At 48.5% G+C, this 27,039-nt stretch overlaps 1 protein-coding gene across 1 annotated transcript in view; it reads right to left on the bottom strand.

Moving 5' to 3' along the window:
• The window catches only part of LOC119397059 (ATP synthase subunit O, mitochondrial), a 60,144-nt gene that overhangs the window by 11,568 nt on the left and 21,537 nt on the right, over positions 1-27,039 (bottom strand). Inside the window, exons 5-6 of the mRNA XM_037664492.2 lie at positions 25,282-25,341; positions 11,590-11,702 (exon numbers count right to left, since the gene is read on the bottom strand). Coding sequence (XP_037520420.1) covers positions 11,590-11,702; positions 25,282-25,341 — 173 coding nt within the window. The remainder of the gene's footprint in view (positions 1-11,589; positions 11,703-25,281; positions 25,342-27,039) is intronic.

The following is a 27,039-nucleotide window of genomic DNA, read 5'->3' as shown; positions in this document are numbered from 1 at the left end:
GCATTTACCGCCTCGCACACCCCAGTGTCGACAACTGAGCTTTGGCTTCGGATTGTCTGCGACTCAGAAGCAACTCAAGCCAGTTGCGAAAGCAGGGCAGTCTGATCGCCGTCGCTATCAAGCAATGGCGGCCCCCATGCTCAGTCAACAGCGGCAGTTTTTGGTGGTTCCAACACGCGATTCAGACTTTGAATTTGTATTTTTATGTTCTAAAATGCATCAAAATGTCCGAGATTGTGTTTATTGCACGGTAAATAAAATTTTTGAGCCCCGAATGGCATCGTCAAATTTCGTTGAAGCAGAACGGCAGCAGAAAAAGCGTTCGTTGTGGCGAGCATATTTATGCATTGACTCCTATGGACTGTTGACGGGGAACCGAGGATTTTTCGTTGTACCGGAAATTTCGTTGAAGCGGAGTTCGTTGTAGCGGAGTTCGACTGTATAAGCTACACCAAACGCTCAACAGCAGAAAAAGAATGCAAGGAGCAAACTACACGTAACGCGACCAACAAACTGCTGGAGTTGCTTGCAATGTCCCACCGTAGCAACAAATGCCTGGGTCGACGACAAAATAAGCCTGATTGAGACGGCCGCTGAGCGACTGGCTGCTAGCTATGGCCAGACGAAGGCTGAAAAACCGACAACAGTGAGCAATATTTATTTAGCTTCTTATGCAATTTAACTTTCTAAAGACTGGACCATTCATGTCCAGTGTTGCACAAAAGTTAGTTACTTATTTGTGTTTAATTTAATGAAACAAGTATGAAAACTTTTATAGCCTTGTTCCCAGGAGCTTTACTTACCCAGAAAAGTGGTATTTACATAAGTGAGCCCTAAGTGCTTCTTTCCTCAAATTTATACTTTTCTCGGACTTTCATAAGTCAACTTTTCGCGAAACTTAAGTTCTGTTCTTGAATACGGTAGAAAATAAGGTAGCGCTGCAAAGTTGAGGACAAGAAAAAGACATGGACTACACAGACTAGGCACTTCTAACAACTGAATTCATTGAAACAAGAAGATCAAAAAGGAGGCGAGAAGAGGGAGAGACGTAACATACGAAGGAAGGGCACTGTAGGCAAACCACGCATGAGCCAAGCTGCCATGCTATCTATGCAGTAAAACACGTGCATTAATCAATTCATACTTTAGGTTTTTTCTGCTTCATATCTGTATCAAAGAATGCGCTTGTGCTCCGATTACATCATGATCGTGATGCTAAGGGTTCCAGAATCAGATAGAGCCTCCTGTGCAGAGGTAGCAATGACAGTCATTGAGCAAGCTCTCCAGAAAAAGCATACACGGAGGGAAGACACAGATGAAAAGACCATGGTCGATTGGCTTTGAAGTACCGACCTAAGATTGGTGCTGACAAGTCTGGAGCATTCATAGTCTTCACAAAAGAAGGATATGACTTGAAGGCCGGTGTTGCAATAAAAAAACACCTTTAACCAGTAGATTCAGTAGCGTCAGTTGTAGAAGCAAAGAAAGACGTGTTAAGACTTTGTGACAAGGCACACCTGAAAAAGCTGGCAAAAGCAGTCAAAGATAGCACAAAGGGAAGCCTTCGACCATTTTTCACTATGAAGACACACAAGGAAGAAAAACCATTCCGTTTAGTAATAGAAGACAAAGCTTTGTGGCAATTTCACGTTGCTTTGTTTTTGCAGCAACATCTGTCGGTGTTGCCTATCGAGGACCCTTACCTCATCCAAAACTCGAAATCCGTTGTGGATTTTCTGGATGAAGGCGGGAAGTTTGTGTTTGTCAGCGGACGTCAAGGATCTCTTCAACAACGTTCCGCAACAAGAGGTGCTGCTAGAAGTTGAGGAGTGCATCGACAAATACGGGAGCTCGCAGTGCATGGTTAAGTGTGGAATGGCCCCAGGGCATTCTTGACTTTGTTGTCGAGGTACCAGAGTTCCCTGTTCGTTCAGTTCAACGGGCAAATGTTGAACCAAAAAGAAGGCGTCAGCATCGGGTCGACAATAGCTCCAGTTCTTTGTGACCATTACCTGGCAAAAGGGGATCGCGAAATTAAGCCCATTCTGGACGACGCTGGTGTGATGAGAAGCTTCCACTACGTGGACGACTACCTTGTGTGCATCCCTGTCGACACTTGCACTGATACTGTTATACACAACGTTTGTTCTGTTTTCCAATCAGCACACAATGGCCTTGACGTCACGTTCGAGTTCACAGTGGACAACCGGCTGCAGTTCCTAGATTTGGAGCAAGGTCTGCGTACGGGCTAGTTGCTATACCATTTTAAATTGTGATCACAGCGCAAACTAAGACACGAGACAGAGAGCTCGTCGACAGAGAGACACGGCACCGCTCGTCTTCGTTGCTCTCTGTCTCGTGTCTTACTTTGCGCTGTGATCACAATTTAACCTAGTTTTGGAAATCAGTGCCGGGTTGGAGCACACGTGTTGGATGTACAAGACACGCAGTGGTAAACCTATCTTGCCTTTTGAGTCTGATCACACGAAACTTATAAAAAGACGCATTGCAAAATCATGCCTGTTGCAGGCGGCTAAAAAATCATGTCAGCACAGAACGAGTGAAAGCATGAGCTTGCAAATAGAGCGCTTGAAAAAGAGTGGTTATCCAAATGGGGTCTTGTCGGCAGTGGTGGAATGCTGCCTAAAAGAGATTAATAGCCCCAGGAAGATAAAGGAAAGAAATAAAAATCCGGTGGTAGCGTTGCCGTACATGCACACCGTAGCGCACAGATTTAAAAAAGTGGCTTCCCAGCATGGTGTGCAAGTGGTACCGTAATTACTCGAATCTAGGCCGACCCCGATTGTAAGCCGACCCCCTAAAGTCAGAAGCCTGAAAAAAAAAAAAACAAAAAAAAACTTACCTCGAATGTAGGCCGGGTAAAATTCACAAAGAGAAAACATTTATTGTGCAGCACAGCATCACAGTCGCGCGCTGCTTTTCACAGCCAGCAGAGCGCACCTTCACTTCCTTGGCCCCTTTTTCTGAGACTGTGTACGCCACCGGCATATCAAAATACACCGGCGTTTGGTCCGCGTTGCCGATTTGGCCTAGCAGATACGCTCTCGCTTCTCTCTTCCGAAGCAGGAAACGCTGGAACTTCAGCAACTTCTCTTCATAGTCAGCCGATAACTTTTGGGCGATTGAGGTGCGACGACGGAGGCTGAAGCCAAAGCGCTTCATGAATTTCTGCAGCCAGCTTCGGCTGGCTTTGAAGTCTGCCGCCCAAACACCTTGCTCCCTTGAAAGCGCCCTCGCCTGGAGCAAGCACTTCCGTTGTCACCGGAAGAGCAGCTGCTCACTGCGTCCGAACGAAGTCGGCCAATGCCGTCTCCATTTCAGGGTGACGGCCTTTCCGTGGACCGGTAAAAGCCATCCTCGTTGCGGCGTACGCGAAAAGCTTCTCCCGTCAGCCCCTCCAGCGACGAACATTCTTTTCATCCACTCCAAAGTCCCGCCCGGCTTGAATGTTGGAGGACTACTCCGTGGCTAGCACAACTTTCCTTTTATACACCGCACTATAATGACTACGCTCGTTTGGCGCCATTGAGCTACGCCACACACAGCCCACTCGAAGCGAGACTCGAACTGACGAACGGCTCGCCTCAACACTCGCCACAAAGATAAAAATGGCGGCCTCGCGTGCGTACTTAAGCCAGGTGTTGGCTCGGCTACTAACGGCAACAATACTGTCTAGGTGGCGCTAGTTTTGCAACACTTTTCTCGATGAAAAATGGCGCGTTTTTCAAAATCCTCGAATCTAAGCCGACCCTGGAGTTTGATACAAAGAAATTCCGAAAAAACTATCGGCCTAGATTCGAATAAATACGGTATTCTCGGCGCCCAAAAAAGTGGTAGGCTTGTGTAGGAAAGTCAACTCCCAGAGTTGTGAAGGCAACGCCTGAGATGCAGACACGTAAAAAAATTTGTTGAGTGCAAGGTAGGAGGAGTATACAGGATTCCTTTGACCTGCGGGGCATCTTACCTTGGGCAGACGGGCAGGTGCCTGAACAAAAGGCTTCAGGAACACAAGAATTTGTGTAGTAGGGTTGCAATCAAGGGCAATCTCACTCAGCACTGCTCTAATTGTAAATGTAACCCAAATTTCAAGGACACTTCCATTTCTGCGCACAGAAAGGACAAGAACAGAAGAACTATCATAGAAGCTTACACTATGATGTCGGGGAGTTTGGCACATGCGTCAGCTCCCCATCTATAGCACTCACGAAAAGAGAAGTGGCATCTTTAGTGACACAAATAACTGGAGCACAAGTGCCTTCTTTGATACAGATATGAAGCAGAAAAAACAAAGTCTGAATTGATTAATGCACGTGTTTTACGGCATAGATAGCACTGCAGCTTGGCCCATGCGTGGTTTGCCTACAGTGCCCTTCCTTCATATGTTACGTCTCTCCATCATCTCCCCTCCTTTTGAATCTTCTTGTTTCAATAAATTCAGTTGTTAGAAGCGCCTCGTCTCTGTAGTCCATGTCTTTTTCTTGTCCTCAACTTTGCAACGCTACCTTCTTTCTTACAGTATGTTCCAACTAGCCCCCACACAAGCTCTTCTTGAATACGGGCCTTAAAGGCAATTTATGTGTTTGAAATCCAGAAGCGAAGTGTGGCTCCTTTTCCAGACTTTTGCAATAGCCATCAGCAGAAATGTCACCTAATAGTGGCGAAGGTGTGACTGAGATATATATGCCAAATAATAATGATCTTCTGTGCCGGAAAGTAATAATGAATTCTGTGCCAGAAAGTAATCGAGATTATTTTGTTTTTATGTCATCCTGAGCGGCAACACTAACAATGGCAAGGAACCGACCTGCAGCACCACCATCCATGGTAGCCAACGAGACAGCTCAGCTGCTCCAACTTAAGCTGTGGCCATACGATGGTGTCAGACTGGCAGGACAACAGAAATCTGCCCAGTAGCCCCATGCTGGTCGTCAGATTCCACATCATGGTAGCACGAAATGCCGCGGATGTCAGAACGGAAATAGAACTGTATGCTTGTCTCATGACGGCAAGAAATCTCAATAAAATAATAAAAGCATTTCCATGTATAAACCGAGCTTGTCTATGTAACGGCATCTGGACTGAACGACTCAATGATTTCCTGAAAGCGCTCGTTCTGCCAGGCAATCGCACTTTCAGCATCAGCCGCCTTTTCTTCCCCGCACGTGACTTGCCACATGATGCCATTCCTTTGCCAGAACCGATAGAACCATCCGGCACTTGCGTCGAAGCCGGAGGTGCCCATAGCGACCGCGAACTGTCGCGCCTTTTCTTGAATAATAGGGCCTGACAAGCGCACACCGTGTTGTCTGGCATCCTAAACCATGTGAGGACGGCGTCGTCAACGGTTTGGTAGTTGCCCAGCCGCAAGCGTTTTCTTGAGGGAGCCAGCTGTGATTCTCGGTGTAATTTCACGATCTTCTTCCGATCCTTCAGTATCGTTGCCAATGTTGACGGCACGATATCAGGCTCCCTGCATATGTCTACTTGCTTTTTTCCAGCGTTCAGCTCCGTCAGAATGTCCACTTTTTCCTTGAGCAAAAAGTGGCGTCGCTTCTTTTTAACGCTGGGGCCAGGAGAACTCATAGCCAGAAAAGCGACCGCACAACACGATCTCAACTTCGCAGCGCCCAACGACAGCAACTGGAAACGTGGTGAGAACAGTGGCAACAGCGGGACTAAGCCTACGACATTGTTTGATTTGGTTTGACAAGTTTGACCGGTTGGTGACGCTCGCGTTGATGTCGACGCTGATGGGGCTGCATGCGTTGAAGCGGGTTTCCGGGCGCATATCTGCTGCAGATGATGATAGGTGTAAGCTTCAGTGATTTCCGTACCGAAACATTCACGGAACTTCGTAATAACGAAGCATCTTGTTAATTTCGGGGTTAAATTATGTACGTTAATCTGAAATATTCGGCATTCTGAAATTCATAGCACTGAAAGTTTTTTACATTGGCAATATAGGCATTTTGGTGAGGATTTCAAAAAAATTCGTTAATCTGAAAATTTCGTTAATCTGATGTTCGTACTAACGAGATTTTACTGTATCAAACTCTTGTTAATTTGGTCATATTTGGCCGATCCTCGGAGCGCACCAAGCACAAAGCGCCACAAATGTTCGACTCACAGAAGAAAAAACGGCATTCGCGAATAACTCAAACGGCTGCGGTCCTTCATAAAGGCGTGGTCGCCATCCACGATCTAGCCATAATCGCGTTGTTGGCGACAAAGACTTCGACGGATGCGGCCCACTTGCTTTGGCTTCGATTTTACTCGGCTCACACGAACTGTGTGGGCGATATATCTATGGTCACGTCCATAGCGCCAGCGGCGACTGCGGGTCAAAGATGCGATAAGCAGTAGTTCCGTTTTTGTCGCATCGCTCCAGAACTGTTTAGCAGCCATTCATTACAGCAGGGGATGCTGTGCCGAGCAGTTTTGTTTCGACTGTGGGCGCAGGCCGCGCGCGCGCCTTCCGAACTGCGTGGTTGCTATGATCGTGTCTTAATTTAGCGACCACACTTTCGTCCACAGCAGATGCGGCACCCAGCAGCCTCGTTTTGACTTCGAGCAATGCGTGCGCAATGTTGCGCAACTCGAACATAGTGGAAGCTGTTGAAGGTGAAGAGGTTCAGCGGCAGTGCGCATGCTGGTATAAAATTCGGCTGCGACATTACGATGAACGAACGATCATTTGTCGATCATTTTTCCGGCGCAAAAGTTATCTTCACGTGCGCATGATGGTGGTGGTGGTACGTAATAAGGGAGGGGGGCAGATCACGTTTAGTGTTAAGACACGGCTGTCTTGAGCCGCGGTCACATTGTGAACGGAGTTGCGAATGAAGAAATTTGCGGCATTTACATTGCTTTTATGCAAGATATGTACCATGAATGATCAAGAAAATGCGAATGAGTTGATGTAATAGACACTTGTTTGTTTCCTTGATACTTTCGATAATTCGGCATTCAGTTAATTCAAACAAATCTTCCGCGGTCCCAACATCCCATATAATACATATATAGGACATTTCCCTTGAACCAGTGTTAACATCTGCGGTTTGTCCCTAAGACTATCCATTACAAACTTACAAATCTGCACGTTCGGATATAATGAGAATATATGAGAGATCATCTTAGATGCGAATGCATACAAAACTTTTGTCCAGTGTGACAGACAGATGTGAATGAGACCTGGCAAGGTTGAGTCTGTGTGAGTGGTAATGATCAAAGATAAGAGCTATTACACGTGTAAACGCGAATATCTGTGAACGGGAGTGTACTTCAATATGGACATCAGGGGCCGCATGTGAGTGTGAATAGAGCGGAAAACTTGGCATGGTGATTCATGAGTAGACTCATATCAAAGGCGTGAGTGTGAGTATGAGTGAGTGACGAGGGATGTGAGCAGGCATGAGTATGAAGGCAACATACGAGTGTGAGTATGAATGTGAGTGAGTACCCATGGGAGTGAGTAGACATGAGTGAATGTGAGTACAAATGGCTGTGAGTAGGTGTGAGTATGAACGTGAGCACCGGTGTGAGTAGGCGTGAGTCGGCACTTACCAGTGTGAATGGGCGCGAGTATGAACTGAAGGCGGAGTGAGTACCAATGGGTATGAGCAGGTATGAGTATGAACGTGAGCAAGTGCCCATAAATGTGAGTACCCTTGAGTGTGAACGTGAGTACTTATGAGCGTAAGTGGGCGTGAGTATGAACGTGAGTGCCTATGAGTGTGAGATGGCGTGAGTGTGAACGTGTGTACGAGTAGATGTGAGTAAGAGCGTAAGTGCTATGAGTGTGTGTAGGTGTGAGTGTGGACGTGAGTGAGTAGGTATGATAGGCAGTGCACGTGAGTATGAATGTGAATGAGTACCAATGAGTGTGAGAGGAGTTACTGAACGTGAGTGAACACTTACGAGTGTGAGGGGGCGTGAGTATAAACACGAGTACCAATGGTCGTTATGTGTGAGCATGAACGTGAGTGAGTGCCTATGTGTGAGTAGGCATGGGTATGAACTTGAGTGGCCGTGAGTATGGGCGTGAGTATGCCCATGAGTGGGTGTGAGTGGGCGTGAGTATGAACGCGAGTGAGTGCCTATGAGTGTGAGTAGGTGTGAGTATGAACATGAGTGACTACTAATTGCTTTAAGTTGGCGTGAGTATGAACGTGAGTGAGTACGTATGATTGTGAGTAGGCGTGAGTATGAATATAAGAGAGTGCCTGTAAGTGTGAGTATGATAGTGAGTGAGTGTCTCTGAGTGTAGGTAAGCGTGAGTATGAGCGTGAGTGAGTGTCTCTGAGTGGAGGTAAGCGTGAGTATGTACGTGAGTGAGTGCCTATAAGTGTGAGTAGGCGTGAGTATGAACGTGAGTGAGTGCCTGTAAGTGTGAGTACGAATGTGAGTGAGTGCCTATGAGTGTGAGTAGGCGTGAGTATGAACGTGAGTGCTTATGAGTGTGAGGAGGTGTGAGTATGAACGTGAGTGCCTATGAGTGTGAGTAGGCGTGAGTATGAACGTGAGTGAGTGCCTATGAGTGTGAGTAGGCGTGAGTATGAACGTGAGTGAGTGCCTATGAGTGTGAGTAGGCGTGAGTATGAACGTGAGTGAGTGCCTATGAGTGTGAGTAGGCGTGAGTATGAACGTGAGTGAGTGCCTATGAGTATGAGTAGGCGTGCGTATGAAAGTGAGCGAGTGCCTGTAAGTGTGAGTAGGTCTGAGTATGAACGTGAGTGTCTATGAGTGTGAGCAGGCGTGAGTGCCTATGAGTGTGAGCATGAGTGATTGCGAAGGCGGAAAAAATTGGGGTGAGTGAGTATGAATGAGTACCGTAAAAACCCGCGTATAGCCCGGGGTTTTTTTCTAGATTTTAGGGTGCGAAATTTCGGCCCCGTACTATATGCGGGTCCCAAGAATTTTCGGCCCAAATTCAGTTTCGGTTTCGGCATAGCGCGGTGCTATCATCATCATCAGCTGTCTGCGCGCTTCTGCGCTAGGTAGTGTTAGCGGCGTTAGTCTTAACTGGTCAGTTGGTCAGTGGCCTTTGCTTCAACTTGGTGCCCATAACGACGGCCTCGATTTTGCTCCTGTGATTTTACGCCATGTCAGGACCGCGCAGGCAGTACTCTGCTGCTTTTAAAAGAAAAGTTATCGCTGCTGCCGAAACCATCGGCAACTGTGCCGCGGAGCGGCAGTTCGGAGTCAACGAGCGGAGCATTCGCGGTTGGCGGAAGCAGAAGGAAGCCCTCTTTGCATGCAGCGGCCAGCGAAAAAGTTTCCGCGGACCAAAAAATGGAGCATTTCCTGACGTGGAACGAGAACTCACAGACTTTGTGCGGGAGCAGCGAGCTGCACATCTCGCTGTCAACATCGAGCTGCTACAAGCGAAGGCAAGGGAGATCGCTCGAGACAAAGGCATTCAGCCGGAGGATTTCAAAGCGAGCAAGCATTGGGTGTCTCGCTTCATGCGCCGCGCTGGGTTCTCCCTACGTCGGCGTACGTCGATCTCCCAGAAGCTACCAGAGAGCTACGAAGAGCACCTCGTGGCTTTTCAAAGGTACATAATTGCGTTGCGAAAGGCAGTCCCCTTTCAGCTGGGCCAGATCGGCAACGCGGATCAGACGCCGGTCTACCTGGATATGCCCTCGGCGCTGACGGTGCATCAAAAAGGCTCCAGGCAAGTTATCGTGCGGTCGACTGGAAACGAAAAAACGCGGGTGACTGTAATGTTATCCTGCACGGCTGACGGTCGCAAGCTGCCACCCTACGTGGTGTTCAAACGAAAGACGCTGCCGAAGGGGGAGAAGTTCCCGAAAAATGTCGTCGTCCGCTGCCAGGACAAGGGGTGGATGGACGAATCGTTAGTCCTTGACTGGATAAAGTCCGTGTGGTGTCGACGGCCCGGAGCACTGCTGGGGCTCCCTTCGATGCTTGTGCTCGACGCGTTTCGGTGTCACCTGGCCGACTCCGTAAAGCGACTGCTGCGCGACTCCCGCACCGAGCTCGTCGTCATCCCGGGAGGGATGACATCACAGCTGCAGCCGCTTGATGTGTGCCTTAATAAGCCATTTAAGGACCATGTCAAGCGCCTGTACGTGGAGTGGATGAGGTCCGGAGAACCAGAAGTGACCCCTGCCGGACGGCTGAAACGGGCCTCGCCAGCGATGCTCTGCTCGTGGATAGTCGAGGCTTGGGCCTGCATTCCAGAGGCGCTCGTTTGCCGCGCCTTCAAAAAGTGCTCCATCTCCAACGCGCTTGATGGCACTGAGGATGATGTGCTGTGGGAGAACATTTCCGACAAGGGAGCTTCGGAAGAGAGTGCGTCCGACGACGAGGATGAATGAAATGTCAATAAATGCATTTTTTCCATTTTCCTCGGACTATATTCGGGTGAAAACTTTTTTTCTCACGTTTGCTATCCCCGAATTACACCCCGGACTATATGCGGGTCCGAGCTATATGCGGGTTTTTACGGTATTCTCTTAGAGTGCCAACCAAGTTGCACTGGAACTACTTATAACAATAACTTTCTGGCCTCCTTCAAACATACAGTGAAACAAGGTCCCACAGTATATGCACTGGCTATTTCACACCTAGGCAGAAACTTGGAGCACATTGCATCAGGATACAGCGAGCTCTGGAGTCATGTGACGGCAGCAGTTCATGCAGGAGCAGCGGAGTCTTGAACCGCGCCATCTGCTACGGCGGTGCACACTGGCCGCATTTGCTGGGAAGCGCGCTACTGTCGGGGGTAGTTTTCCTTTTGCGTCAAATAAAGACCGAGCACACTGTGCACACATTTCGGTTTTTTTTTTTCTTGTCACTGTGTATTACAGTAGCACACACAGTAAAGAAATATAAATGCAAGCACTCAGTACACCGGCCTTTCGAAAGAGCAAACAAGCATGATGTAAAAGGAAGTTTGCAGAACCCCGTTATCGCCAATGAAGGCTCAGAGGTTGACGTTGCACAGTGCTTAGTAAAGATGAAGGGAAACTTGCACGCAAAAACCAGACAATTCACAAGACGAGATAGACAGGACGGGCGCTACTTTCATCTAACTTTATTTGCGGCTTTGCCAGCAAATATATGTATTTCACGCTTAGGGAAAATGTGTGTTTCTTCATATATTTGCTGGCGAAGCCGCAAATAAAGTTAGATGAAAGTAGCGCCCGTCCTGTCTATCTCGCCTTGTCAATTGTCTGGTTTTTGCGCACATGTTTCCCTTCAGCTGTGCACCATCTCGCCGAATTTCAAGTTTTGTTAAACCATCTTAGTAAAGATTATTAGCCCAGTTCCTGCAGTAACGATGAAATCCGAGCACTGCCCCTGATGATAGTACGCTTCCCCGCAATGTGGCTAGCGCGAGCCGCCATAGCAGACGACGTGGTTCATGTCTCACCACCCTCGAGCGCCTGCACTCGCTGCATCGCGATGCAGCCCGCTCCGAGTTTTCCCCTAAGTGTGAAACAGCCCTTTTCGTTTCAAAGAAGGGTAAACAAGCAGAGGTGCAGTAAAAGCACATGGTGAAACTGGTCTGGTGTACCATCACCTCAAGCAATGTCTCACCTTGGCAGTGACCACCTCGCAGGGCACTTCCCCTCTCACAGCGCCCATGATGCGTGAAAAGGCCCCAATCACTGGCTTCACAAAACGTGACCTGCCATTCTCAGCCAGGGAGCCTGCACAGGTGGAGAGAGAAAACAAATGAGGTTTTAACATCTCAAAACAGCACAGTGCTCGGTTTATTATGGAATGTGCCAGCCAAACGGCCCATGACCCCGTGCTCAAAAGCAGAACACAGCAACTGACAGCTGTTACGGCAGGTGCACCAGCAGGCGGCTACCGTATATTGCCGATTATAAGTAGACATTTTTTTCATAAAATGACCTTCCAAAGTTCAGGGCTCGACCTATACGCAGAATCGTAAAGTCGACTTATCTGTGGGGTCCAACGAAAGGTCGTCGTCCTCGGATTTCCTGCTATTCGAAGCATCGATAACATCAGCCGCAGAGGCAGCGGAATCACGGCAACAGCTATCTCCCAACGCACACGCGCCGCTTCTGGAGCCGGACATTTTTGCGATCTGCCACGACGAACGCGAAACTATAGCGAAACCATGCGAGGCGAAACTATGGAGCGCGTTTAAAAATCACCACCGCGCGGCATTAATGCGAACTGCTTGGGAAACACGGTCTCGAAAGCAGCATTTCCAACTTTTGATAGAGGGCGAACGATGCTGTATGAATAAAGAGGAATTTACCTTGCGATGCGCCCTGCAGTTTTATTTTCATACAACAGAAACAATTCGTTGACAAACCAACGGCGTTCCACAGAAAAGCTGGCAGCATCTTGTGGGCTGGCAACACTTCGCGGGGAACTAAACCACATGACCAGTCACATGCGCCCACAAGCGTCTTCGCGTCTTTTTGTACTCATGCCTGTTCGCCATTTCTGCATTTCGCTTCGCTTGCAAGCAGTGGTGTGCGCGATTTGCGACGCTGCCAAATGGACGCCAAGATGCCACCGCTACACCGGCAACAGTACAGCGCTGCTTTCAAGAGGCAAGCGATCCTCTACGCAGAGTCGGAAAGCAACATTGGAGCAGGGTGCAAGTTTGATGTGTCGGAAAAGTGCGTGAGGGAATGGAGAAAACAAAGGACCAAGATCTTCGCGTGCACCGCTACACGCCGTTCCTTTTGCGGACTGAAGTCTGGACGATACACTGCCGTTGAGGAGGCAGTTCGAGATTGAAGAGCCTGAGTGTTTATTACGATGATATTGAAGCAAAAGCACGTACTGTCAACGATGCCTGGTATGGACTGCCAATCAACATGGTCCGTGCGGCGTTTTCCACGTGCGGCATCTCAGTAGCACCGGCACCCGTTCCGACAGTGAGCAGCAGCAGTGGCTCACACGATGGCAATGACCGTGACTGCATCCTTCTCTCAAGCGACGACGAGTCGTAAGCAATGTTTCACGGGCATCACTCCCTCTTCTTTGACATCACTCCCTCTTCTGAAAAACTTATTGGCGAGCTATGGCCGCAGCATGAGGCTGTGTTCGGAGTCAACTTTTTTTCCCCTAGAAGGGGTTGCAAGTTGGGGGGCTGACTTATAATCGGAGTCGACTTATAATCGGCAATATACGGTAGTTGGAAAGGATCACGATGAAATAGGAGAGTTGCTGACGAAGGCAGAAGAAGTGGTGAAAACTCCCAAACCCACTCTAACAAATTTTCCCCTTGGTTTAGCATCTGTTCCATGTAACCCTACTGAATAATGGAAGAAGAGGAATGCATAGAAGGGCTAGTTTTTTTTTGTGTGTGTGACACAGAACCTGATCAAGTCAACAAACAATGGAGCCAAGGAAGGCATGGAGACATTTTTAGTTCTTAAAGGTAGTGTATTATTTGCGACATTAATGGAAAGGAATTAAAGTGGACAAAAAGACAACTTGCTGCCGGTCGGGAACAACTTGACAATCTTCGAAGTAAGCATCCGGTGCTCTAGCAATTGAGCTACGGTGGTGGTCGTTCCCTCGTCCACTTTTATTCAACATTTCTGTGAGAGTAACATATTTACTTGTATATAACGGTCACTCACGTAATGATTGCACCCCTGAATTTTGTCATCAAAATTTGATTTGTTTCTATTTCACGCATAATTATCGCACCCCAAACTTGGTGTGCAACATCCATGATGTTTGCAGGTTCCCAACAGCGAAAACATGGTCTCTACAATCTGTATTTGCAAACGGTACCTATGACATACTTAAATTGATTCTGGTGCACACAGTTAGCAAAAGTAAGGCCTTCAAGATCTGTGGCTCTTGCCTAGAGCTCTCACACTGACGTGGACTCATCACTGGAGGTGCTTTTATGCTTCCCGTGGTCTGATACTGATCGCGTTGCTATGACATCCCGACTTATGCTGACCAGACCCCGGGCGTCGTAAAGTGTTTACACCCATTTTCTTAACCAAGGCATCGAAGAAAAGAAGACTCCTTCCCCTTCCCACTGAAGGCGACGAAGACTGCATTCCGCAGCAGGGTTTTTGGAAGCTTCTGTCGATGGTCCTCGCGGGGCGCATCACGCAAACACCAGGATCGGGTGGCAGTGTCCTTGGTCAGCAGTCACTGCAGCAGCGAGGTGCCGTGCGTGCCCTTCAGTTTTATGGCATGGGCAAAGCAGAACGCCTATTGGTGATTTCGTTCGTGCGACTCCGCTATAGCCCCTGTACCGGGCCAGCCATCCCGTCAGCGGGCCGCCGCCTTCGCAGCTCCCGGTGCTCATTATCGCACCCTCCGTGAATGACCGCTTGTGGCATTTGAAGGAAAGAAGCAGCAACTATGGGGAAATGTACCGAAGACGCCTGTTGCAGGTGTCGAAGCCCAACTTTGACATTTCGTAGCCAGGCACCAGGGAAATGGGGGCGATGGGGATGGCCAGACACATTTCTGCACAGTGCTCAAAACACTGTGCATTGACCATTAGAGACGGCGTGCTTTGTGTGAGCATTGAAATTCCTGGCCGCCCATATTTCACACGTTGTCGGACCGCTTGCCTGTTGCCCTCTCCAAGTTTTGAGCTTCTGTATTTTGCTTGATACAGTTTGCTTCAAAAGAGGGTTTTGCGTGGCTATGAACCATGAGGGCGGTCGTTGGCCCGATACAAGCTGACCGACAAGGACATATTTTGCATCAATAAGCACAATTGGTTGGGCGTCACGGAAGGGCGGAGTCGACGCCTACGAAAAGCGACCGCGGGGCTACTATCGGGATGGAACGAGATAGAGAAGGGAGACGATGAGATAAGGCAGAGGGTGGATATAGGGATAGAGAGGAGAGATGACTGAGATGGGGACGCATAAGGGGGATGATGAAGTGGAGGACAAATGAGATTAGGAGAGTTGCAACATAACTGAGCATTATTTTGGTTCCTTTTGAAAGATCCATTGGGAGAGTCCAGTCGTTCGGTGCCCCGAGAAACGAGAAAGATCTTTAGGTACTTGAAGCACGAAGAAGTCCGCCACGACAACCGAGGAGAGCCCCTGGACGAATTGGACAACGACCCTGAGAACAATTCACAAGCCCCGACTCGAACGAGCCCCAAGGCCTGTGACCAACGTTACTAGAACAAACTCAGTTTCAAAGCTCCGTATCTCCGCCAGCGGAGGAGGGTGGTCCGAACGGCGGTCGCGAGAACTAGCGGCGCTGCAGTTCCGTCTTGCGCCACTATCGGCGCGTCGTCTGCTGCCAACTCTGCGGTCCGCCGCGCAGTTGCTCGCGGCAACTGCGCGGCAACTTTCTTATTGTACTAGTTAGGTGGATACTTAGGTGGATATGCATAAGGTCGTCTGTATGCATTGGCCCGCGTGCCTTGTACATTGATTGGCTAAGAATCGATGTTCGGTCTATATTGCCACGACCACTTCTTGTTTTATTTTGATGTATTCGGGTTTGACCAGCAAGGACGGTTATCAGCGCTCGACGCTGTCCGCGAACCAGTGTTCGAGAAGCTTCGCGATCGTAGTAGATCGTCTTGTTAAGATTGCGCGCTGCACGCGAATGTTCCAGCTTTGTCGAGAGATAACGCCGCCACCAGCGATATCACTGGAAAGTTCGATAGCGCCTGTATAAAAGCCGACGCGCTTGACCGCTTGTCAGTTGATCGACGGTCGACGCTCTGTTCGCCGCTATCAGTGTATTGCTGTAGTTTGACTTTCAGTTTCCCGGCCACAAGTTCGGCCAAATAAAGAGTTTCATCTCGGTCCTGCTGACTGCTGCCTTCGTCGACGTCACGACCCTGTGACAGTATTTGAGCTGTCTACATTGCGCTTAACTTCCAAGCATAGGAGTTTCTAAGCGAATGAGGGTTTTCAGAGTAATTTTTATAACTACCACCACAATTTTAGCCGCTGCCGTCTTATCTAGACCAAGAACAACCCAACACGTTTGTAAAAGCCTTTATAGTGTACAAAGAAGCGTACTTACTCGAGATACAAAAACGGTCTAGAAAAACTGTACTCATGTTGTCTACAATTTATTGAAAAAAGCTTTCTCGAAAAACATCACCAATGCTTTGCAATGTTTACAAGACACGTTTTCGCGACGGTTAAAGGGATACTGACCCAAAATCAGAAAATTTTACGAGAACTCGGTAAATGAAATCTCAGTGTGCGATTACATGGAATAGATGTCGTCTCTGAGCAATTCTTTCAGCGGATAGTTGTATTTTCGGTGTCTCATCTTTCTACGTCGCATCCTTTCACGGTGCCTTAAACAATACGAACAGATCGGCCTTGATGTGAGCACCGAGCAGTTATTCGCGCGTACTCTGTTGCTAGAAGAGTCGTCAGTATTAAAATTCAGTTTTTCAACTTCACCGAGCAGATGTTCCATGCCCGCAGCACTTTACACTGTACGACAGCCGTTTGCGTTTCGTGCTGTAGACGTTCACTACGCAGTTAAACTGCTCGTCAACTACAATTATCTTTTGCACAAGTAAGCCTCCGTTCCCGAAGCAAAGTGTGGGATTGGGCTAGTTGGTATTCCATTATTAAACTGCTCAGCGCAAAAAATTTGACACGGTACACATAGAAAAGACGAGGACCAGTGCTGGTCCTCGTCTTTTTATGTGTACCGTGTCAAATTTTTGCGCTGAGCAGGCCGTTCCCGAGCCGGCGAGTGTAAAATATTCCGCACATCTTGTTCAATACAGCGTCGTAAAATCTCTCGAAAATCCACTGCTTTGAAGGCATAGCGACAGCTGACAACTGATCGAATGTTAGTGTGATGCAACTCTCAGTCTCGGTAGCATATATAGGTAATCGCCTGCCTTTCGTTTTGCTGTTCTATTTCTGGCGGCTCCTCCAAACTGGGCACTGGGCTTTCGCGGGACGCCGTGCGTTTTGGAGGGGTGGGGGCGATTTGCGCCTAAACCCCGAACATTTCGGCTTTGAAATGTGGGGTGGAAGTGCTGGGAACAAGCGCGGCACGGCACCGGGCGCGAGTTCCCACTTTCCACGTGGGATCAAAACTTCTTGTCCCGCAACGACACGACGATAGTGCTTTAAAATGTCGTCACTCTCAAAATGAACGTCACAGACCTTGCATTTCGCAGTAAGCTTTCTATCTTTGCGATGCGGAGCTTGAATGGCGTAGGGTCTATTGGAGGTCCGAAGAAGTGTCGTGAAGCGGAGTCGTCGTTGCGGTAGCCGCTCTTCCAGCCCGGCGCAAAGCAAGTCGGCATACCGCACTGTGAATGTGGTCGTCCTCGTTACGCTTCGTACATCATGCACGTGTTTTCGTACAAGGCGCTAAGCCTGGTCAAGAACAGTCGCAAAAATGATGAGCTAACAAAGCGCAGACGACGCTGTAACCCACGTGCACTCGTACATCGGCGGCGCCGATCACAACAAGCGCCAGCCGCGGGAGCTAGACGTGACTGCAGCGCCACTAGTTCTCACGACCGCCACGCGGACCGCCTCTCCGGCGGAGCTTTTAAACTGAGTTTGTTCTAGTAACGTTGCCTGTGACAAGACGGACTCACTTGTGAGACAGGCTACATCCCTTTCTATTTTCACAAACTTTGTGAAATGGGAAGCAGCATATTGGGACATTGCGCGGTGTAACTAAGTAATAACTTCACCTTCTCGTGCTGATCGTGTTATTGTACTGTCGTAGATATTTTCCTTATTTATTCTATATTACCTACATGTCCTGAGGGTTATATTCCTTTGTTATAATTTTGTGTAGCAGTTGTGTGCGGAGAGCACATGTGTATGCCATTTATGATTACTATTAAATGGTGTTATAGTGGCGAGTTGAGAGAGGGATTGAGTAAAGGGATTTATTGGCCTCCCCTCTTTGGCGGTCAGTAGCAGGGGTTCCTTGTGTTTGTGGGTCGTTGTAAATGTCTAGTACTGCTGGTGCAGTTTTATCTGTCGACAAGGTCTTGGCTGAGTGCCACTGTATGCAGTTTAGGAGGTGAAGCAAGGTTTGCATTTTCGGACGATCGCTCTTGAAGGTACTCTTGCGAGAGGTTCGGCTGTCTACTGGTCGCAGCGGTCTCACGCTGTGCCACTCATGCTAGCACAGCAGGCCGGGGACGTTATTGCTCAGTCACTCTGTGACTGAGTGATCCGGCGAAAATCTCGTGAGAATATCGCCAAAATGTGATTGCTTGCTAAGCATGGGAGCCAATGTTCTCATTGGTCACAGCAGCACTAGATCAAAAGTTATGGCACTGCAGGTGCTGCTTCGTGCTGATTGGGCGTGACTAAAATGCACGAGGCAATGCTGAACCATTCTTTTCTCAACATTCTGTGGGACTGTGACGATGCCCCCAGCAATGACACTGCCAGCCCCAACAACAAATTTTGCAGCGGCAGCAGTGAGGGTTCTGAATAAAAGTGGGGGTTAGAATGAGAAAAAAATTAAAGGGTAGTGAGCTATTCATGTAGCACCTGCACAATGTGAAATTTTTTCTTTCACGGCAAGTTTACCACCTGTAGTGACTGCACCCTAAATTTGCATCAATTCTTAAAAAAAGTGCAATGATTATGCAATTAAATATGGTAACTCTTGAAGTGTGAGCCAGCACCACTCGTAGCCATGGGTGAATAGAAAATAGAACTAGAAAACCAAAAAAGCATTCGTAATCATAGAGTTGAATAACATAACTATCAGACATTTAAAATTAAAAGTGATTACGGTGAGAAATGTGCGCGGGTTGAAATGACTGCTGTGCTATTAGTACAGGCAGCCTTGGAAATCCCGCTGCAAGCATGCTTCTTGTCACGCACACACAAATCTGCACTCAGCCTGAAAAGAGACTGAATTGGTTTCAGTGTGCAGCTAAACAAAGCCTTCCTAAAAAGAAGGAATATGGGAAGCACCGGCGATCGCCAAAGAGAAGTGTGTAAGCACACCGTTCATTACTCTCGAGGCTGTGGTTAGTTCTGCCAATCGGTGCACGTGAATGCTGCTCTCCCAACACAGAGCACCTTCACTGGTCATTATGTATAAAGCTTGTTTCTTAACAGCATCAAACAGTTGGTACAGTCGAACACGGATATATCGACCTCGAAGGGGATCGCGAATTAGTTCGACATATGAAAAATTCGATATAAAAAAATGCAGGCCCCGAGACCTTACCAGTAGCGGACGATCACCTACAATTGGCGCATTCAAGAATGACAACTAATTCCACACACACGATGCAACAGAATGTTTTATTTGCGCGAAAAAAAAAAGCTCTTATCTTGGCGTGCTTCTTCATCTTCAAAACGAAGTTGAAGACGCTGGCCTCGATCTTATCGAGGCTGTCCAGGTGCGACAGCCCAGTTCACTCCATGTCACCGCAAAAACGGCGAATCGAGCCAAACGCTGCCGCCACTTCAGCGGTGGAGTACGGGCATGTAGCCGCCGCCTCGTCCAAACGATCTTCGTCGCCACTTGAGCTGTCGGCCAGGGCATCCTGGGTCCCTGCGACCGCAGCTACAATGTCCTCATCAGCGAGGCTCGCAATACCCTGAATATTGCAGCCAGCTTCCTCAAAATCGTCCGCAGACACTTCGGGTGGAACGGCAGCCGGGAAGAGAGACGACAACTCGTGAAATGCGTCGTCTATGCGCTTGTCGTCGCCGTCTTCACTAGTTTCCGCGAGTTCTGCCGTCACGAAGCCTGCCTTCCGGAAGCAGTTGGCCACTGTGTCCGTCTTCACGTCTCGCCAGGTGCCAGACACCATTTGGATGGCACCAAGCAGGTCAACCTTCAGCCCACCTTGAAGGACTTGATGATGCCCTGGTCGAGCAGTTGCAGCTTTGCTGTCGTGTTGGCCAGCAGAAACTTCAACTCGATGTTTTTGAGCTCGCAGGGGAGCACGCACGCAAAAGAGGAATGCAGTGGTATGCGACAACTCATGGAAGTGAACTCCGCCAACAAAGCGCTCCCAATCAGCCGCGATGGCGGCGATGGCTACCCGGGCGCCCGGGCTACCTGTGAGGGCAGCAGCGATGTACGAAAGGTGCGAGCTGTGGTTGGCTGAGCAAATACGAAAGCGGCGGGCTGTGGTTGGCTGATCAAAACTCACAAAACAGCAACAAAAAAAAAAGAAAGAAAAGGCGAAAGGAGGAGGCCGCCGGCTCCTTCGTTCCTGCTCTCCGAGCTGACGGTAACGCGGAGAGCGTAGGAGAAAGAGAGAGAGAAAAAAAAAAGAAAGAAAAAAGCCGTTCCACAAGTTGGAGAATGCGCCCAGCAGGAGTACAGTCCGAGCCCTCTCGCCCTCACGTTTTCCGAGCATTTCAGGTGTTGGCTGAGGCACGGTGCCGCGAAGGTCGCACGGCTGAGCGAGTGCCGAAGCGCGCCTTCCAGTTCGCGCGGCGTTCGATATATCCGATGACGGGTAAGAATACCATTCGATATACGCCTAGTGCGCGCCGACGGAAGCACCATAGGCGGCGAACTCGGTCATTACTCTCGGGAAAGCAAGCAGGCGGCCGCCGTGGTTTCCTACGTTGTTGTACGTGTGTTTCAGCGTTGTTCACGTTTGCGTTGTGAAATAAGCAACGTTCGTCGTATGTGTGGTGGCCGAAGCTTCAAGGGATGTCGAATAACAATTGATGTGGAGTGTAGTGCTCAAACACCTAAAAAAAAATGCACCCGGAACACGGTTTTACTTACCGCAAGGCTTCCTGAGCAAGGACAACAGAAGCAATGGATCGCCGCTGTTCGTTGGCCAAGGCGAGCCGCTTCGTCATTATGCGACTTAATGCGTCGCTTCTTGTTCTAATGCTTTCATTCTGCCATATCGGTGCTCGCTGGATGCACTCGATCATATTGACAGTGGTAGACGACCAAAGTTATAAGCCTGAGCATGTGTTGATTCGGTTCGACCGCCATGCCCCCCAAGGGTACTTCGCTCAAACGTTCTATATTTCAGAAGTGTTGTAGTTCGGGCGAGTTGGTCATCCATGAGCTTAGCTTGTACTAGTGCAGTACATGTACCACGCTATTACAAGCTAAGTTCTATATTTATTATTTACAGAAACAGAAATACAGCAATGGTTGACTTCAGAAAGAACAAGAAGTGATTGAGACGTCACCTTTGTAAACAAAACAAAGCGGTTGTTCACCACGAGCTGCACCTCATAGCTGGGTCTTGTTACGCTGGTCTGCGCGACGCACCTTTCATATTCACCGGCATGACGATTCACTCCTCGCGGACGTTCGTTCTCCTCTGCAGTCGGCCATCACATGTCTCCTCGGCGACCCTCTTCAAAACTTGTCACTGCTCCCGCGGCGTCATCTCTTGATACTTTACTCGCAGCACTACATCATCAAACAACACGCCTTCTGCAGTCGAGCGAACGATGCTATAACTAGAACGACACAACTTCTTCGCTGACTAACTTTTCACTGATTGACTCTTCGTCGCAGCGCGCTTGCATTGCCTGTATCGGCTCGCGCCTGGGTTCGGGAAGAGGGAAGGTGCGTATGATTCGTCTGTGTGTAGCACAGCGAAAGCTAAGGAAAGGGCGAGATTCTCTCACCGATTCGTCTGCGGAATCAGATGGCGCCGCTGGCGCTGCTTTGCTTTCTCGAATATCCCGATCTTTCGCGTGCGTTGGCTGTGTCGGTGGCGTCTTCTGCGGAGAGGGTAAAGGGCGCGCTCTCGGCGCCTTTTTATACTTGCTTTTTCGATGCGCGCGCTCTGTCGCACACGAACCGTCGGCGCCAGGCTTTCATGCCGTCATTCGAAATCGGCGACGTGCGCTTAGTTAAGCGCTCGTTCGTGACAAAGATTTCCTGCAGCTGCCAGTGCAGAATTAGTTGGCTGGCACCCGCACGAAGGGGAAATAGCAGCCGCGAACTTTATCTATCTCCTCACACCAAAGCTGTGCAAAGCGCTGTCGTCTGCTCGGCTTCCCGCACGTACTGTCGGCGGCGCCCGTTAGGTGGCTATCAGTGGTGCCTCTATAGGCGGTGCACAAGGTGTATAGACGTGCAAATTTCTACACTTTTACAAAGGATTTTTAAGGGGATAATTTACGAGTTCGATTGGGTAGCCAGCGCTGCCCAGGTGGTGCGCCTAAAATGTACAAGCTGCGCCGCCCTGGCGAGCTAGCTGAGAAACAGCTAGCTCCCCAGGGCGGCCTCACATACCTCGTGGTATGCGAGGCCGCCCTGGCCCTCACATACCTCGTGCCCTCACATACCTCGTGGCACGTTCAAATGCATGGTGAACGTCATTCGACACTACCGCGGCTTCTGCTCAACGTGCGTCGTTTTGTTGGTACTTTGGAACGCGCAAGACTAGCGAAGATCGGGACACTTCGCTGCGCTGTGGCGCAGCGGGCGAGCAGCGATGCCACCGATTATTCTCCGCTGCGGTTTCAGTGATGTGATGTGTGCGGACGGGTACTTTCGCGAGAGTGTGCTGTCGAAAGGACGGAAGCTGTCCAATGCGAAGTATGTCTATGACGTGGAAGAAGCTGTTTTTTGCAGAGACAGCGATTGTGACCTTTCGGCGAAGTGTCAAGCACCGTACGACGTAAACTTCCAGGTAAGTGTGTTCAAACTGCGCTAGCAAGCTAGACGGTGTGTGCATTGTGCTCGTTGTGCGCCCGCTTTGAAATAATATTAGTGCCTCAGGCAGCACTGAGAACGTTCAGCCCAGTGAGTGACAGCTGTTTTGAGCGAGCATGTCACATTTACGTAATCTATAGTTACAGCTCTCGTACTATATTACACAAGCTCTTTCGCTACACGCTTTCCTTCGCGGTGTTTTTAACGGCTTGCATGTGCCCACTAAAGGCTCGTATCGCAGTCCTTAAAAAACCTTTTTGAAGCTGACGGTGAAGCGTGAAATAATTGTAAAATGGCCGGTGTAAAGTGGAGATCAGTGGTGTTAGCGAAAATACAAACATGTCGCAGGTCTCGTGCTTTAACGACGTCGGCTCGCCATCGTCTGCAGACCATTTGCAAACTTGTGATTGGCAGTCGTTTAAGCCCGATACTTATGGTGAATTCCATTGGCAGATTCGGAGCACTTCCGGTAACAGTATTTCTGCTCCATTCGGAGCAAGTCTGTTCCATTGGCGGATTGAGAGTGCTCCCTGTATGTTTCATCGGCAGATCTGGAGCAGCTCCGGCGCCAGATCCACTCCACGGAGCAGCTCTCGCTACTCCGCGAAAAGCGGCAGATTCAACCGGAAGTCGCAAGCTCCCGCGCGTGCGCAGAGCGTGGCGTACCGCGCGTGCGATGAAATGCGCTGTCCGACCGCGCCCGGTTCTCTCCGCTCGCGCCCGTGAAGGCGAAAACTGCGCGAACCGCGAGGAATGGGCACTTGCGAAGTAAATGTGCGCTAGCGCCCCCTACCGTTTGCTCTGGCGAGGGCGCTTGTGTTCCATTGGCAGATTTCCTTCGGATGCTCTCCACGTAGTGGAGTGCTCCGGCGTAGAGTTCGTCGGCCACTCCGAATCCGCCAATGAAATTCACCATTAAAAAATGCCTTTGAGGAACCTAGTGGTAATTGACTTCGTGGTGGTTCCGAGTTTGACATGCAGTGTGTAATCAGCAATGAACTTTGCGTAGACAACACAGTTTTTCTGGCGGTCATGGACTTGTAACCAGTCTAGAGCTGTGCACTAGACAGTGACGTATAATACCGTTTTACTCTAATGTAACGCGAGCTTTTTTTCTAGATTTTTGCAACCTAAAGTGGACCCTCGCGTTGCAATCGAATACCGAAATTCTATTTTTTCTTCCTGGACATAATGAAATGTCACACCGGCGTTACAATCGTGGTCATGTTACAGTCGAGTAAATACAGTATGTGTAATGTACGGCGCAATGCTTACGCAACCTAAGCTGTCATGTGCTTTCTTTACCTTTTTCAAGGCCAGTTTCAAATAAAAGATTTGTGATGTTTTCCAGAGCGCCAACCCATGTGCATCGGTGGAAAGCAAAGCCGAAGGGAGTCAACTATGCTCTGGACTATTTTTTTCAGTTATTAAAGACATTTTTGATTGTGGCATTTGTGAATACAACAATACCGCCGGTCTCGACGCTTCTTTTTCCTCGTTTGATGAACGCGCACGGCGGCATGGTTCATGTTAGCAGCCACTCGTATTTGTTGGTATGCCAGAGTGTTTCCAGCCGTGCCCGGCAGGACGGCGCACCCTGTCCGTGGAAACTCCAGCGCTGGTTCCGCATAGCCAAAAATTCGATATATGTGGGTTCGATAAATCCGTGCTCGACTGTAGTTTGCGCCTCTTGCTGTTTCTTCGGCATTTGTTAGTCCAGTAACTGTTACACGAAGCCCTTTTCAACACTGATGTGCAACAACTGGCCCCATTCATTGCTTTAGCAAGTGTAAACACACACAAAAGCACTTTCACCAGGACACTTCTGAAGAGCGCTGTTGGGGGGTCTTCCTTGGAACCGATCGCTTTCTGCCACATACAACGAAGCTTACACAATATCGAACATTTGCTTTGGTGACCATCACCACCGTTGAAGAAAAGAGCCCACTTCCTCCTCTGTCTGCGTTAGGGCAGCCTGCATTCAAAGGCTTCATTCCGGATTGGCCACCAATCTTAAAATTCATTTTGAAAAAAAAAAAAACTAAATGACCTGCAGTCATATTATTTGGCACATATCACCAGAGTACCGAAGAGAATATGTACTGAAAATTTCATTGAGATCAGTGGACATCAAGAAATTGCCAGAGTTCACCTTCAATGGTACCCAAGTTTCCCTGCAATTCTGCTGTTTTCAAAGTTTTATGTTAATCGATGGCACACATAGATCAGACTCATCCAGTCACTAGGTGCAGCTTTCTTGTAAGTTTAACAAACCTCATCAAAATTGGTGCACCAGTTGCCGAGAAACATTATTTCTCAGTTCACATGCATTGAGATCCCAAACTAAAGCTTCCTTTATAATAATAGCAACAATTTATCTCCCATCAATTAAGGCTCGATGGAAAGCGTGAGCCTAAAAGCAAGGAACACTTGACTAATGTCTCGCATTTTACAGCAGAGAGCAGCAGGGAACATCGAATACATTGCCATTGCATTGACTTTTAGCGTGTAATATCAATAAACAGTAGAAGCGTTTTCAAGGCACCTCAGAAATAACACCTATGGCCCGATATCCAGGCCTAAATGCTTGAGAATCCCATAAAACTAGCTTTTGGGTCATGCCTAACAAATGCACGTAGTGATGAAAAATGCAGTGGTGGCTCCCCTTACCAATGAGATTTACAGTCAAATTGCTGAACTGCAACTTCTTGAGGGCATCCTGGAGGGCATCTGCAGGAGAAATATAAGAATGAGAAGACTGTGCCCTAACAAAGGCAATCTGAGATACAGAAAAGCTACTGTCAGGGCAGCCAAAACATGTCTTTTTTTATTCCCCCGTAGTCGGTGCTCCTCTTTTATTTTTTACCAGAGAAGCTACACAAGTCATTTTTCACACTTGCATGAATAATTTACAAAATGCAAGCCTTTCAGCGCCTAAACAACCGCCTGACATTTGTTGACACTTTTGACGTCCCCAAATACACACGTTGCAGACATGCACATTAGCAACATGCTTGAAACATGTTTGCACACAAGCAGCCGTGCACATAGCCTGTGTACACACAAATAAGTGATTATGTACGCAGGGCTTGCTCTAAAAATACCTCATGGAAGGAATCAATCGCAACTGTGATGCAGCAAAAAAAAAAAAAAGGCGGGAACTAGATTTCAAAATGTGATATCACTAGCACTAGTTTTCAGGAGCACTTCAGCACAACCCTTATTGGGCAAAGCAACTCGCCACAGTTGCACGAATAAGTACGTCATGCAAAGTTGCTGCAGTAATTTACATCTGCTCTGTACTACTTCTACATGCATTTGAAGCCAACGATGAGATGTGGCCATACAAGCCAATATAAACAATTACACCACTCTGTTAAATTTGTAAAGAGACCAGGAAAGGTGTGCTGTGGTGTTTCTTGAACCGAAGACGTGCATTATCTAGACAAGGGGTAAGGCAAAGTTGTGTGTGCACAAGTCCGCAATGACAACTGCTTCAGCAGACCAATTGGCATGTCATGACAAACATCCTTATCAGGCTTCTCTGCCAGCATGAAATCATGCTCAGTGCCTCTCACCCAGCAATCAGAAAGTACTGTATTTACTAGAATTTAATGCACACCTTTTTTCCGCTAAATGAGTCCAAAAATTGCCTGCACATTCAAATCAAGCACCAAATCGGAATCGCATTGACAGCATTGGAAAGAGCCTCTCGTCAAAGGAATCAAATGCCATCGCAAAATGGTGATGGAGCACTTTGTTGAGAGTTCACGTAGGCTCACTTTGTATGTTACAGAGACCTGTGTGTGCCCAAAAAAAAGTGCAAATGCACTGCTTTTACAGCAAAACTGTATATGGCTACGGTTCAGTGTATTCTTCTAGTGTGTCAACAAAAATACAGTGCAGTCCACTAATAACGATACCACATATAACGATATATTGGTTGTAACGATGGGTCGACTTAACAGTCTCATTTTATGCATTAGGGCTATGGGGAAAAAAACCATACATAACAATATGTTATCCACCGCATATCGGATACAACAAGGAAAAGTTTGCCGTGGAGGGCATGTTTCATTCAGAATAATCGTAACATTTACATTGATAAGTTCCTCTGAAACGAACTATGCCGAGACAAGACGAAAAGTTAGCGTAGGCGAGTACATATCTACCGCCATTGCAGCACAGCGCCGGCAGCGCGTCCCGGCCGTTCAAAAAGCTGAGGAGAGCATCGTAAGTTGGCGCGACACGCTACTAGATAGCGCCAGCTGTGTCACGCTTTGCGCTTCGACGCGCGTCGACCGCGGGGAGGCTGAGAGGGATAAAAAAAAAAATGCGAAAAGCAGAGCGCCGCGCTCCACGGCTCCCCGCTGTTGGTTGCCGAACGAAAGCGGCAAAGGGGAGAGAGAAAATTTTAAAAAAAGCGAA

This window comes from Rhipicephalus sanguineus, chromosome 6, assembly GCF_013339695.2.
Source record: "Rhipicephalus sanguineus isolate Rsan-2018 chromosome 6, BIME_Rsan_1.4, whole genome shotgun sequence".
NCBI classification, from domain to species: domain Eukaryota; kingdom Metazoa; phylum Arthropoda; class Arachnida; order Ixodida; family Ixodidae; genus Rhipicephalus; species Rhipicephalus sanguineus.
Note: the sequence above shows the minus strand (reverse complement) of the source record. Positions and strands in the feature narration are given on the sequence as shown.